This window comes from Cervus canadensis, chromosome 30, assembly GCF_019320065.1.
Source record: "Cervus canadensis isolate Bull #8, Minnesota chromosome 30, ASM1932006v1, whole genome shotgun sequence".
Classification (NCBI taxonomy): Eukaryota; Metazoa; Chordata; class Mammalia; order Artiodactyla; family Cervidae; genus Cervus; species Cervus canadensis.
In genome coordinates this window covers 12,509,738-12,525,867 of record NC_057415.1, presented here as the reverse complement: position 1 = coordinate 12,525,867, position 16,130 = coordinate 12,509,738, and the positions used below count along the sequence as shown (strand labels likewise).

Here is a 16,130-nt window from a genome sequence, read left to right as displayed (position 1 = left end):
AGTTTATAGTCACACTGCAGCACACAGAATTCTTCCTTCTCAGTCAAGTTCTCAGAATGCACAGATGATTCAGAGAAAGGGCCTCTCATTTAGTCTTACTGTTTATTTGAAAAGAAAGAGAAAATACTGTTCAGTTTTACTTTCTAATTTTATTCCTCTAGGTCAGCAAGATTTGAAACTTGTTGATACCCCTTTTCACTCTCAAGTCCAAAGCAGCAGTAAGAGCATCTTTTGACATCCTTTGTTATGTGAATTTTTTCCCCAGGAATCTCAAATTGTGTGCGTAGTTGCTCAGTTGTGTCGACCTTGTGCGACCCCGGGGACTGTAGCCTGCCAGGCTCCTCTGTCCATGGAGACTGTCCAGTCAAGAATACAGGAGTGGGCTGTGATGCCCTCCTTCAGGGGATCTTAACAACCCAGGGACCGAACCCAGGTCTCCTGCATTGCAGGTGAATTCTTTACCGACTGAGCCCCCAGGGAAGCCCAAGGATCTTATTACTTGAAGTCAAAATGCTTTCTCCAGGTCTCGCAGAAAGTGGTAGTTGATTTGTTTCGTATGATAACAGATGTTTGCTAAGTTGGCTAGTTGCAGTAGCCATTCTTCGTCCTCTGAGTGCTTAGAAGAATCTGGCCTACCGTGTTTGTGAACGTACCCCTGCAGTTCACCACTCAGCTCTGACACACGCTCGAGAACTCTTCATCCTCCAAGCCCTTGGATGTCTTGAGAGGACGATTTCAATTCATCCCCCAGAGCTTTTGATTTACTAAGTCTTCTCTGTGAAGAAAACACTGTGTTAAAAAGTCAGGTTGTTTTGGAGGGGCTGGGGTTGTTAAGTAAGAGTAGCTCATCCTCACATGGAGCCAGCTATTGGAACATTTTCAGCACAGATGCTAACATAGTTCTTCCAAGATGGACCTTTTGTTTCTAGACAGGAAGATAAAACATCAGCTACCCTGTCCTTCTCTGGCTTTGGGAAGCATTATGTGGCAAAATTTAAAAAAAAATTACTTATAATTTGGCTGTGTTGGGTCTTTGTGCCATTTGGGCTGTCTGTGGTGCCTCCCAGGCTTTTCTCTAATTGTGGCAGGTGGGCTCCAGAGCACACAGGCTTAGTTGCCCCGTGGCATATGTGATCTTCATTCCCCGACCAGGGATTGAACTTGAGTCTCCTGTGTTGAAAGACAGTTTTAACCACTGGACCACTAGGGAAGTCCCACAAAAAAATGTTTTCTTGATTTCATCATTCAATCTGGACAGGAAAACTTGTTTTCTGTTTATCACATGGGTCTTTAATATCACATGACATGTCAATACATTGACTTACTGTTATTATACTGTAGAACTTTAAAATTTTCTCTTACTACATCTCATATAAAGCATTTCACTTGGCATAACTTTACATTCTGGGGATGCTGGGTTCTCAGCAATTGGAGTGACTTTCCTTTTGCTAATCAGTGAAACTCTGCTGCTATATCACTTGCTACCTAAGCCTTTTCATTGTATGTAACTTTTTTTAAGCCAAAGCTTTATTGTGTTTGGAGATACCATTAGTACCTTTAATGTGTCAAATTACTATAATTTGCAGCTGTATGTTTTGAATATTGCTAGAGCCATTACTGCACTTGAAACGTTTCACGCACAGAATAGAATACTATATTCTGTTGTATAAATCTATTGATAAGTAATTTTCAATACAAGGGTGTGTTTTTTGTGTGTGTCTCTTATTACACTAATTTAGTGAAATGACTTGGAGGATACAATTCTTCATTGATAATCTTACCAGAATTGTCCACTGACCCTCCGTTCATACCTCAGCCTCAAAAATTGCCACATTGGATTATCAGGCATATTTGTAAATTACAAATGTTAATATGTAAAGCATAAGGACATACTGAAGAACTAAATGAGAAAGTCACGAAAAGTTCAAACATTTCACAATGTAAGTCCCTTATAATTTATTCAGTTCACAGTTTGGAATGTTCATCCCAATAGCAAGGTGTTAGGAATGGGTGCATCTGGGTATACAATTTTTTTCATTAGTATTAAAATTTCCCTCCAGTTTTTCATTACAGTTGTAGAGCCTTTGCTCCTGTAAGGCAGTTGGCAGTGCAGAAGGGGAGTTTAGGGGAGGTAATTTGAGGAAGAGGCTGATACTCATCAGCCCATTATCTTCTCCATGTGCCATGCAGTCTCCAGTTATCACAGCCAACTCTAAGCAAATATACATGGTCCTTCTGTGTACTAGCACACACAGATGGTGTGTAATAAAATCATTAACTAGCTGCCACTGCTCAGCTCAGAAAAGTAAAAGAGAAGGAAAAAGAACCCCTTGTGTTCCCCTTTGAACTCTCAAAGAATTCTAGCAACAACTTGTGGACCCCACTTTGAGAAACCCTGGACAAGGCTTTGGTATCTTCGTATACACCACTGTAGAAAAAAGCCTGTCTAGGTTGGTCCTTCACCGTGGGATTGGGTGGCGTTTGTGCGACTTTCAGTCTAACAAATTTCATAAACAGTGAAATTCAGTTTGGCAGGTATAAAAACATCTGGAGCCTAACTGCAGTGGAAACACTTTTTTTTTTTTTTTTTTTTAAGCTTTCACATTCCTGTAGTACAGGAAGGCATGCTAGAGAGAAATTAGTGTATATACTGTGTGCCATTATACCATATCCACCATATTATTGAGTTTTTTAAAATGAAGACTTCTTGCTCATTTGTGTAGTAAAGCCGTCTCAAAACAAGTCCTTAAAGCACTTGTTTGTTCATTCAGAAATTTATTTACCACCTGCAATGTGCTGGCACTGTACGAGGTACCTGGGGGACAGTGAGCAAAACAAAGATTTCTGCTCCTGTGGAACTTTAGTTCAGTGGAGAGAAATAAGTAATAAATATCAATAGTACACATAGTTAAATTGCCTAGTTTACAAATGATTAAAAACAGTTGCACCAAGATATTAGGTATTAAACTACATGACTTATGTGATTATATCAAGAAACTTGGGTTTCTGCCTCTTTTCCTCAAAACCTTGAGGAAATAAAGGAACTTATTTTGGTTGCTTTCATAATCACCAGTAGTGATAAGCTGTTGAGGGTCTGGGATGAATTAGATTACAGGATTGATACATGTGATGTCATGGGGGCATATGTTGGGGATTTGTAAGTATATGAAAATAAACTGTTCTTTAAGAATTTGTTTTGACACCTGTTCATATATATGTAATCAGTTATTGAGTACAGTTTTCAAAGTGTCCTGTTACTTTTGAATCATCCTGTCATAGAAGGCTGTAAGTGCTCTGGGAAAAGAGAAAAGTAGATTGAGGTAAAGGGTGATGGGTATGCTGGGGTCTGCAGGTGTTTTTCAGCATTAAGTAGAGATGGTTGGGATAGGCTTTATTGAAAAGGTGATTGTGTTTTTTGAAAAGGTGATTCTTGATAAAGGACGTTTGGGAGTTGGTTAGTCATTGGGATATCTGGCAGAACATTTCAGGCAAAGGAAACACTTGGGCAAAGACAGTGAGGTGAGAGTGAGCCTGGCGTGCTGGTGGAAAGCATGGAGGCCCCGCCAGTGCGTCCAGAGCAGCGTGAGGAAGAGGAGTTGTAGGCAAGTTACAGAGAGAAGGGCTGGAGCCTTCCTCTAGGGCCCCTAATGTCATTTAAATGGGCAGCACCCACTGGACTTTGAGCAGAGTGATGAGAAGATTTTTCTGCATTTTTCCCCCCTCTTTTCTCCAGGCTTTTAAAAGGCTCAGTCAGGATGTTGTGTTGAAAATAGACTGTAGGTGCCGCACATAGAAGAAGGCTGAACGGGGGCTGAATAGGGGCGGTGGCCCGCCATGGTGTACTGATAGACGTGGAGACGTGATTGGAGTCTGATATATTTTGAGAGTAGAATTGTCAGGAATTCCTGAGGGGTTGGATGTGGGGTATAAAACCGGAGTCAAGAAGGACACTAAGGTTTTGGACTGAGCAATTGCAGAGAGGGAATTGTCTCTTAAATACATTTGAGGAAAGCTGAGGTTAGAACACATTGGGAAGGGAAAGGAAAGTCAGGAGGTTAGTTTTGGATATGTTAAGTTTGTGATATTATTAGAGAGCCAAGTGAAGATGTTGAGTCGTCATGAGACTCGATGAGATCAGCAACGAAGAGAGTGGAGTTGAAAAGGCCAAGAGCTGAGCCCTGGGGCATTCTAGTAAAGGAAATTTAAGAAAGAGTGGCAGTGAGTAGGCAGAAAACAAACTCTGGCCATATAATAAAGTATTTATAAGAAGAAGGCATGATCAGCTATATTAAATGATCTCCTTAGAAGTACTTTCTTTGGCCACACACAGTTGAAGCTGTGTAACCATTAATGTTAAATGAATGAATTTTGAGATTACAGTGATTTTCTTTATCTTTTTAAAGTTAGTCAAGTAACAGAAATCCATGCTTTCTAATATTGTAAAAATATAGCAAAATGTGGTAGTTTATATAAATTACACATGTAATAAAATGACGTAGAACTAGGAACACATATTGTATGACTGTCAGATTCCTGGCTTTGATGCTATGCTAGAGTTAGCATGAAATGTCATGTAACCATTGGGAGAGACTGAGAGGGAACACGGGATCCCGCATCTTCCCATGGAGGAAGAGACACCCAAGAGATCTCCTCTGGCCCTTCTCCCATGCCACAGTACAGTGAGAAGACGGGGGTCTATGAACCGCATACCAGTTCTCACCAGACACCATAACTGCTGGCACCTTGATCTTGGACTTACAGCCTCTCTTGCATAAGGTCTCAGCGTCTTGCTTTGTCATACTTGGTTGGCAAAGCCACAGACTTCGTGAGATGCAGCATTTCTGCTTCTAGGTTCCTGCTCTTTCTATTACACCATACTGTAATGAAAACAAACTTTCACAGCAAAAAGAAGGCTTTTCCTTTTCTCCGAAGCACTCTGGCCTCAGGATCCAGCAAGAAAAAGTAGCTGTAAAGGACATATTTGCTTAGTGAAATGCACTTTTCCCCCTTCTTTCATATTTCTTTTTGTTTTTCTCTATAGTTGCTTGACTTAACATCCTTCTGTTGGCCCTATACAAGGAAAATACAAACTAACTGAGGATAGGAAAAAAAGTGATTGAAGCATTAAATGTACAAACTACAAATCTGTTCCAGATATACTTACATTAAGTAAAATACCCTTTTCAGTAGAGATTTACAGTGAATGACTGTGCGTTCTTGGAAGCTTCAGGACATCTAGGAAAGGGCTGAGAATTTACATCCGACCACAATTTGTAATGGATTTCTTATCGCCATCTCTGAGCTGTGCTAAGCATGCCGTTAGTGTCATTTGCACAGGGAACTGATTTCGTTTGGGAAAAGAGTGAGAAGCAAGCTCTAGCCTCAATTCTGAGTTCATCACGACTTCTCAGGAATCTCAGCAGCAGTGTATTTAGTACAGTTTCAGAAAAGGAAATATGTTAAGGTTAAGGAGGCAACTGTTTAGAACTTCAGACACTTTTTTTTTTTCTTTTTTTATTTGTTTTTTTACTGTATATATGTAGAACGCTCCATCTACAATGAGCAGTTGTGAAGAGGTTCTTCCTCAGGCTAACGTGGTCACAGGACTTGGATGACCCAGAGGGACAAAGAGGAAGCTTGAGGACTGGGGAGGAGGGTTTCCCTTTGACTTAAGTTGGAGACAAACTTACAAGACAGTCTGTGGGCCTGCAGCTTTCTCCTCCTGTCATCTGTCATAATTCTTCATGTAGACTTCGACGTTATTACCCAACACCTCCTTGTCCCACGGATGATGTTTTGTTCTGCAGCTTCAATATTCAGGGGAGCATCAGAATTCAAAGGATCGGTAAACAGAGTTTAATCCCCAAACAACATCCTTCCGTGTCCTCGGGGGAGCCCATCCAGTGCCAGCAACCGAATGTTCTCTCAGTAATCTTAGACATATAGTTTGACTTAGGTTCTGCAACCTCTTTACCGTCTGTCTCTCAAGCAGCCCTCTGAGCAGAGCTGGAGGTGATGGCTGGTGTCCGGAACCCTATGAGAACCTCGTCCTGCTTCAGTATGCTCGCCTGTGTCAGCATCACTGGTCCCTTTCCCCGGGCGTCCCAGACAGGCGAGACGAGGCTCTTCACCTTGGGAGATGGGCTTGCTGTTAATGTACTTTTAGAGAAAATCATACCACTTAACCAGGTAGCTTAATTCTGATTATGGCAGCAACGGTGCTTTTGAAAACATGTAAGATCCCCCCACCTTTCGATGTATAATGATTCTTAATTAATTTGGAAATCAGAAAAAGTTACTTTGACTTTGTGGGCATTAAAAAAGTCAGTTAAAAGAAGGAGTAGTTAGCATTTAAAAATTTCTTATCTACTTTAAAAACAGCAATTTTTAATTGTAATTTTTGTAGATAATCCTAAATATTTTTTTTTGTAGTTTTTGTAGATCATCCTAAATATGTTTCCTCTATTATAATTGAGTTTAAAAAAGAAAAAGGTCATGTTTATTTAGTTAAAGGAGAAGTTCTTTGTTACTGTAGTACAATACCCAGAATATCTATATCTTCTAAATCTATTATATTAAACAATTTGAAGTCTCTTTTTTGGGAGGCATGTTTGTTTTCCTTTAAATATAGCATTACTAAACATTGCATAAGGATGTAACTTGTTGAATTGGCAGTAGTTTTTAAACTTCTTGTTTAAAAATGCCACAAAATTCTGCTTCAGTAATAAGCATCGATAAGTGAAATTAAAAGATATCCGGGGTTTTTTTTTGGGGGGGAATAGTTGTAAAATAAACCTGAAAAATTATAAAAATTGTGAATAGAGAGTTAGGGTTTTAAATCTCTTTTCTTTTAAATTTCTTTTCCCTCTTGCCCTCCTAGCCCAGGGTGGTAACTGCTTCTGCAGCTGTTTTTCTTGAGCCTCCGTAGGCTTGCTAGCCTTGGAACATCTGTGTAACCGACTTGTATTTTAGATCCCTTATATTAAAAAAGATGTAAGGTTTTAAAATATATAATATGTACATTCCAAAGATGAAACCTCTGTTGGTTGAAGGAAAATATGCATAAATATATTAAATGAGATGAGAGATTTTTGAGAAGATTTTGCTCTGTCTAAATGATTTGTTGTTAATTAAAATGTTTTCATACAGAAATAATCATACATATTTACCAGTGTTTGCTGTGTGAATGGTGGACAATACACTAACCATAGGATTGGTTTGGATATTTTAAGGTGGAGTATTAGAACAGGAAGGATAATTTGAATTGTCTCAAAAGAAATCTTGGCTCTATAGTATAAATTATGTTTTTACACTTTTGTAGCACTTGGATTTTTGATGACCTTTTACTGACTGATTTTAAGTGGTTTAATAGGCACACTTTGCACTTTGAAGTGACCTGCCAGAAGCACGTGAAACTCAAACATCGTCCTGTGGTTTCCAGTCTTATCTTGTGTTGCCCATAATAAAAACTATCAGTTGTATGACTTTTATGGCATCTAATATACAGAAAACAGAATTGTGTGTTTAATATCATCATTTTTTTTCTTTTTTTTAGATTATCTGCAATGGTGAAATGAAGTAATTCAAGATGAGCAAGTTAAAAGTGATACCAGAGAAAAGGTATTGTAATTTTAAATACCAGTATGTATAAACTATAGACATAATACGTGAAGCAATTGTATGAAACTTTTTACTTTAAAATATATTTGTTTAAATGCATCTTATGTTATTTTGTTAATGTTTGTTACTGTTTAACTTTTCATTTAAAGCAGGAGTTAGCAAACTTGACACATGGGCCAAATCTGATCTACCATTTGTTTTTGTGTGGCCTGAGTCTTTTTTACATTTCTTAATGGTTGGGAATAAAAATAAAAATGTGATCATATGAAATTAAAATTTCAGTGTATATAAATAGATTTTACTAGAACATAACATTTTGTATATTGTATGGCTACTGAATTTTTTTCCTTACGTAAGACTTGATCAAAGCACGTCAATTTCCATAGAAAATTTATTATATATTTTCTATCATTAAAGGCTTCTATGGATGCTCTTTTTAGTTTATTTTTTGTCCCCTTTCGATTTTTTTTGTCAGCTATGAAGTACCTATTAAACACGTTGATGTACCTAACTCAGTGCTGGATCTGGGAGAGAAGAAAAGAAACATAACACTTAATGCAGTGCTTTGCAGAAAATGAGTGTTGAGCACATTCTAAAGAAGTAAAATGAGCCCTATTCCTTTTCTACATGAGGCTTGTAACCTGATGAGAACACCTGAACAAATACAGTATAGTGGTTTAACCAGTATATAGTGAAGTGTTAAATTTTGAGATCCATAGAGTTTTATCTTTCTAGCTTTCTTGTTCAAGTGTCTGTACTACAAGAGTTCTGCCTTATCCCGAGCTGTGATCTATTGACTCATCATCACTTCCTCTTTTGTGAAGTGAAAGTCGCTTAGTTGTGTCCAGTTCTTTGAAACTCCATGGACTATATTGTCCATGGAATTCTCCAGGCCAGAATACTCGAGTTGGTAGCCGTTCCCTTCTCCAGGGGATCTTCCCAACTGAGGAATCGAACCAGAATCTCCTGCATTGCAGCTGGATTCTTTGCCAGCTGAGCTATCAGGGAAGCCCCTCTCTTACCCAGTGTAGGATCCATTGTTCATCATTCCAGTCTTGCAAATACTCTGAAATGTTTTTACCTCACTTTTTATTTTTTCATCACACATAACTGACAAAGTCTTTTTCCTGGATAGACCTTTACTGAGTATGAACTAACTTAGAAGATACTGCTAAAATGATGATTGATAATCAGCCTGAACTGAGCCCAGCAATCTTAACTACTCTGGTTCTCTATAAAGCTCATTTTCTCAATTTTTGGAATGATCAGATGTATATGTATACATTGAAATTGTCAGATGAATATGTATATATTCTCAGCAGTTGACCTAATCTTATGATATCTTAGAGATAATACAATTTATTGTCCTCATATTTCTTGCACAAAATTTGCTTGCTCCCCTTTATTTGATTCTATCCTTTGCTTACCCTCCTGTTACTTTCTGCTACAAAGGATGTGTCTCTGTTTTTGGTCTTTTAATCATTAGTATTTTTCTCTATTGAATCTTTAATTCCTCCATTCCTTATCATTTAAACCAATCTGGGCTTTCCCATATTTAGACTGTGCTGTTCTGTTTCTGGACTTCCCTGGTAGCTCAAGCATAGTACAGTACAATTTTGTTACTACTCAATTTATCTGATTTCCTCAAAAGCCAAAACATTTTAAATAGCCTATAAATGCAATCTACATCTCATTTCACACTCTCCAATCACTCTTGTTTAGTTCCTGCCTTATCCACTACACCAACAGTATGTGTTAAGGTCACCTATGAATTTTTAAACAGCTTTATTGAGATATAATCATCTTATAACAAGCTAAACATAGTTTGATAAGTTTGGCATATGTATAATGGTTAAATCATTATCTCAATGAAAATAATGAACATATTTATCATGCTCATTAACTGCCTAGGAGTGAAATGGTTGAAGCATATGGTAGGTCTGTGTTTCTTTTTAGGAAACTTAACAATGATCTGTTTTACAAAGACATTAATACCATGTTATAGTCTCTCCAACAGTGTATGAAAGTTTTACGTATTCTCACCAACACTTGTTACGGTCATTCTTTTTAAATTCTTACGGTCATTCTTTTAAAATTGTAGCCATTCTAGTAGGGGTATATTGATATCTCATTGTGATTTTAATTTGCATTTCCCTAATGGCTGATGATGTTTAACATCAATTCATGAGTTATTTGGTGCATTATCTTTTAGCATATCTTTTTGGTGATGTCTCTTTCCAAATCTTCCAATTTTTGAAATTTTAGTGTTTTAATAATTGAATTTTAGTTTTTTTTTTTTTTTTTCATTTTATGGATTCAAGTCGTTTATCAGATACTTGAATTTCAAGCATTTTCTTTCAGTTGCACTTTTTTTCCATCATATTTTCTCCCTTTCTGTGGGTTGTCATACCTTAATTTCTCTCTCTCTCTTTAGTATTTATTTATTTGCTTGGCTATGTCAGATCTTAGTTGCATCACGCAGGATCTTTCCTTGTGTCACATAACTCCCTAGTTGTAACGTGGGCCTCAGTTGCTCCGAGGCCTGTGGGTTCTTAGTTCCTGGCCCAGGGTTCAATCCTGAGTCTCCTGCATTGCAAGCTGGATTGTTAACTGCTGGACTACCAGGGTAGTTCTTATGTAGTTCTTCTAAGATGAGAAGTTTTAAATTTAGGTGATTTTCATTTGTTTATTTGTTCTTTTATGGATTATGCTTTTAGAGTTGTATCTAAGAAATATTTGCATAACCCATATTATCAATATTTTTTCTTATGTTTCTTCCAGTTTTTTGTTGTTCTAGATTTTACATTTAGGTCTATGCTCCTAGTTGGGTTAATTTTTATATGGTGTGAGGTGTGGATAGAACATTTTTTTTGGCGTATGTATATCTGATTATTCAGCACCATTTTTAGAAAGACTATCCTTTCTCCACTGAGTTTCTTTTGTACCTGTATCAAAAGTCAGTTATTTGTATAAGTGTAGATCTGTTATACTCAGTTTTGTTCTGTTGATCAGGATGTCTAGCTTAGTACCTGTGCCTTACTGCATTTAATTATTGTATAAGAAGTAGTTAGAGAAATAGTTATTGTTCTCTTCCAGTTAGAAGAATATCGTTTTCTAAACTTACATACGTAACTATTTCTACAAAGGAATGATAGTGAAATTTCCATTTTTCATTGTCCTGTGCTCAACAAAAAAGAAAAATAAAGTTTTGTGTTCAGTATTTAGAAACCATTAAAATGTGATTAAAGCAAAAGTAGTAAAAATAAATTAAAGAGTTAGAAATGAGGAACAACCATTTCTGAAAGATAATGTGCATGTTTTGGAAATAATACCATATTGTTTGAAATTAAATCTTATTTACTAAGAGTACTGATTAAGTTTAAAACTTTTGGTATATTTTAATGAATTTCTTGCTGTGAGATGTTTATAGCTTATTTATGAAGACATGTTTGTTACCTGTATGCAATTTATGTTTTATTATGAGAAGGTAATAAAATTTATTTGCAATGTGAAGATAGTTTCTTTAGCACTTACTTGGGGAATTATTTGTTGCAGGACAATATGTAAATACCATTGAGATTTTTGTAACATATAAAAAACTTATTTTTTTAGGAAAATAGTTGTAAGACTGTATGTAAACTCAAAGAATCAAAAGGAGTCGGAGACCACTACAGTGAAACAAATATTTGTGATATTATCTTTAAAATATACATTGGAAAGTTAACTGGATTTGATATACTCCACATCAGTCATATTTTCAATTCCATAATGTTCTAACTATCAAGTAATTAACGTTATCAGTTATAAATGTAACCTCCCGAGGTTGGTTTTGGTCTCATTTTGATTCACATAAAAATAGGGCATGGGAGGGAAGATAAATTCTTATCTGAGTCTTTTTATTTAAGAGTTTTCTGCTTTGCTGTGTAGCTCAAATTGTTCATTGAATAGCTGTATAGCTTTCTTGTTTGTTTTTTCTCCTTTATGCTTGGATTTGCCAAAGTCTAAAAATCATTGACTCAGTGGTAAAGAATGTGCCTACCAAGAAGGAGACACAGATTCAATCCCTGGGTCACAAAGATCCCCGGAGAAGGAAATGGCAACTCAATCCAGTATTCTTGCCTGGGAATTCTGTGGACAGAAGAGCCTGGTGGGCTACAGTCCGTGGGGTCACAAAGACCTCAAACAAACATTAAACCAAAACAAAAAATCATTCAATAGGTAGAACTGCCCTCTGGTGTTCACCCTACAGTTCTCTCAACATTAGTGTCAACAGCCTCACATTTTTAGAGTTGAGTTCCAGGTGGCTGGGAATATTTTGTTCAGTTTTTATTCTGTCAGTGAGAAAAGTAAAAAATAGGGGAATCAGCTTGCTTACGTTCTTAATTTCCATTTGTTTGCTTTCCTTCAAAAAATTCATGCATGCATCTGTAATTTGTAAGAGCATGATTCTTAGAATCACTTAATTGCAAGCTGTTTTATTTTGGTAGCGGTGTAATTTAAAAATTTAAGAGTTGCTGACCAAAAAAACTCACTTTGGAATGGAACAGAAGATGTGTTATGATCAGTGTATTTCGTATATTTTTGGATATTTTTAATAGTAGATGTTTTATTATCTACTGAAAAATGCTAACAGATGACCTTAAAGAGAAATATTATTGGAGAAAACAAACAAAACCCCCCCTAATTATTAAATTTCAGAATTCTGCTTTCCATAATGCAAATTTCCCTTACATCTAAGTTATAGAATTGTTTTTAAAGATGTATTTGCTCTCTAGTGTTCAGACTCTGGTATCTTAATATCATTTCTTACCAAAAAAACCCAGGGCTTTTTGGAGAAAGGGTTGATTCTAGATCAGAGCACAAAATGTATAAGAAAAGCTTGGAACAAGAGTTCTCAAGCTTTGGCTAAGAACCCCCTTGTGTCCTTAAATTAATGGAGACTCCAAAAAGCTTTTGTTGATGTAGGTTATTTAATCTATTGATATTTACCATATTGTATACATAATATCGATGTTGCCATTTGTATTATGATATATCAATATAATTATATGTAATATAGTAATACTGCCATATTATAAATTAAAATTGAGAAATTATTTTATTAAAAAATAAACCCATTACATTATAACATTATTATTATTGTATGTAATAATATTTTTTACTAGAATAAGTTGTCAAAATAGTTAGAAGGTGGCATTTAAAATACTTTTTTTTTCAATTTTTTCAATTTTAATTTTTTGGTCATGCTACACAGCATGTGGGATCTCAGTTTCCCTTCCAGGGATTGAATCCATGTCCCCAGTTTGGAATCCTGGTGTCTTTAACTACAGAAAGTGAAATGTTTTATTAAGTTTTTGCACATTTCTTTAATGTCCGGCTCAGAAGACAGCTGGAGTCTCTCGTCTGCTTCTGAATTCAGTGTATCATATGTATCAGTATACATATTTTATTTGTTGTTGTGCTCAGTCACGTCCGACTGTGACCCCAGGGACTGCAGCGTGCCAGGCTTCCCTGTCCTTCACTGTCTTCCGGGGTTTGCTCACACTCATGTACGTTGAGTCAGTGGCCAGTGGGCATCCTCTGCTGCCCTCCTCTCCTTTTGCTTTGTCTTTCCTAGCATCAGGGTCTTTTCCAGCGAGTTGGTTCTTCATATCAGGTGGCCAAAATGTTGGAGCTTCAGCTTCAGCATCAGTCTTTCCAGTGACTATTAAGGGTTGATTTCTTTTAGGATTAATTGATTTGATCTCCTTGCAGTCCAAGGGACTCTCAAGAGCTTTCTCCAGCACCATAATTTGAAGGCATCAATTCTTTAGTGCACAGCCTTGTTTATGATCCAACTTTCACGTTAGTACATGAGAAGCTTTGACTATATGGACCTTTGTTGGCAAAGTGATGTCTTTGCTATTTAATACACTATCTAGTTTTGTCATAGCTTTCCTTCCATGGAGCAAGCATCTTTTAATTTCATGGCTGCAGTCACCATCTGCAGTGATTTTGGAACCCAATAAAATCCATTGCCACTTCTACTTTTTCCCCTTCTGTTTGCCATGAAGTAATGGAACTGGATGCCATGATCTTAGTTTTTTGAATGTTGAGTTTCAAGCCAGCTTTTTCACTCTCATCAGGATACTCTTCAGTTCCTCTTCGCTTTCTTCCATTAGAATGGTATCATCTGCATATCTGAGGTTGTTGCTATTTCTCCCTGTAGTCGTCATTCAAACTTACGATTCATCTAGCCTGGTGTTTTGCATGATGTACTCTGCATATAAATTATGCAGATATCTGAATATTGACACACTTTATTACACAGTTTCTAAAAATTATATTTATTAATATCACCATTGATTTTATCATGAAATTTTTTAAATAGGGGAAGCTGTCGAGGTCATGATAGTAGATCTTTGTTTTCCAAAATTCTACTTTTTCCTTGAATGTTCAGATTTAATCATTGGTAACAAATTTATCAACTGTTTCCTTGAAATGATACTCATTTTGTTTATTTCCAAGAAAATGTATGCCAAAACACCCCAGCCCGAATAATCATTGTCAGTTATTTTTTAAAGTAAAAACGATGTTCTGTGGAAAAAAGTAACTTGTTCAGCTTGCAATTTAAATAATTACACAAGTGTTTTCCCTCAACATATTTCACTGTGTAGCTGAAATGTCTTAAAGTGCACACAGAATGTTAAAAAGATGTGTACTCATAGGTGAAACTAGGATTTTTGTTTTTAACTGTGAATGTATATTGGTGAAGAACACAGTGACTTCTAGTGATTACACAGTGACTATAATTTGGTGTCACTGTCTTGATTGTATCATGCGCCAACCCTTTATCTACCTTTGCCTTCAGACCAACAATGCAAATGTCAACACTATGTCAAAGGTAAATAGTGTCTTAGTATTTTTATGAAAATAGTTTTTGACCCTGCAGATTTTCTGAGAATCTCAAGTACTCAGAGCTTTGTGGCGCACGCTGAGAACTGCTGGCCAGTAAGAGTCTTGTCATATCAGAAGCCAGGAAGCTATCAGAGACTGGGATCATAACAGGAGGGCCTGGGGAGTCCACATGCAGAGTCTCCCACTGATCAAAGATGGGGCAATTTGAGCATTAATAGCTATAGTGGATAAAATGTGTCATATATGTCTTAATCTATGAGTAACAGTGATACATGAAATCAAAATACTTCATTGATTACTTTGGGAGGATTTTTTGAAACATTCTGATGCCCAACTCTAAGTCTGCTGCTGTTCTTAGTTGAACACAGTAGGCCTGGTCCTGCCTTGGTGATTTGACGATTGTGATAGCTCTTCCCGTGGGTATCTGCACCGTTCATTATCTTACTCCTTTCAGGCCTTTCCCTAAATGGTGCCCTCTCAAGGTTTATCCTGACTACACTGTCCAAAATTGAAGCCATCTACCTCCTTGCCCGTTTTATCCCCACAATCTGCTTTTCTCCATAGTGCTTCCCACCACCTTAATACTATTTATATAGTTATTTAGATATTTACTTTGTCTCATTAGAACGTTCATTCTGAGGGGCAGTAATTTTTGTTTTGTTTACTGTTGACAATATCTAGAATGGTACTGTCAAATGGTACAAATGTATAATGAATGAGAATAAGGAAGAAAGAATGTGGGAAGAGAATCAGAGAGGTTTAAGGTGCTGGTTGTGTGAATAAGTGTTTTCTTCTTTGAGTTTATAATAGTTGTGAAGCAGGGTGCTAACTGAAAAGTGGAGCCGGGTAGAAGGGATGGTTAGAGTCTGAGGAGAGCATAGAATGTGTAAAAGTCTGCTTGTGGGGGGACTGGAAACTTTCAGGATGTGATGGAAGACTGCTTGGCAGGGTTGAATGCACCTTCATGGTTTTTTGAAATAGAATGTTTCTCACTTATATCAACTGAATGTTTGCAATATTAAGCTCTAAAATAGATTAAGGATATGTGACAAGTGTAAATGCTTAATGTTTTTAGAAGGGTAGAATTTTGATTTAACAACTGATCTTCATAGTATTGAATTTACAATTGATGCAGAATGTGCCCTAATTTAAAGTAATATTCTTTTTAGCCTTACCAATAACTCTAGAATTGTGGGACTCCTGGCTCAGCTGGAGAAGATCAATACTGAATCTACAGAATCAGATACTGCCAGATATGTCACATCAAAAATTCTTCATCTGGCTCAGAGTCAAGGTAAGCTTTCATCTCTTGTTTCTGAAATGCTTTCTTAATTGCTTAAAAGTAGGTGCTAAAAATGAGAAATATATGATTTTATGTAAAATTCGAACTTTCTATACAGATTCAAGAAATCGAAAACTGAATAACTGTGGAAGAAATTGTTATTCAAAACGTTGTTTCTAAAAATGATTATGATTTCACTTATATATGATTGCCCTCCTCCCCCCATTTTTCAGGTAGCACCTGATTCCAGTAGTACTTGTAGAATGTTGACAGAGATGTCGGGTATTATATCAGTTATTAGTATTGTCTCTGCTTTGAAATGCAAGCACTG

The 16,130-nt window shown here is 36.6% G+C and overlaps 1 protein-coding gene across 3 annotated transcripts in view; it reads left to right on the top strand.

Moving 5' to 3' along the window:
* Positions 1 to 16,130, top strand: part of AGTPBP1 (ATP/GTP binding carboxypeptidase 1) — a 182,236-nt gene that overhangs the window by 19,953 nt on the left and 146,153 nt on the right. For all 3 annotated transcript variants that reach the window (XM_043453279.1, XM_043453281.1, XM_043453282.1), the window contains 2 exons: positions 7,556 to 7,620; positions 15,687 to 15,811. In XM_043453279.1, coding sequence (XP_043309214.1) covers positions 7,589 to 7,620; positions 15,687 to 15,811 — 157 coding nt within the window. In that variant the 5' untranslated portion in view covers positions 7,556 to 7,588. Of the gene's footprint in view, positions 1 to 7,555; positions 7,621 to 15,686; positions 15,812 to 16,130 lie in introns of those variants that run through there.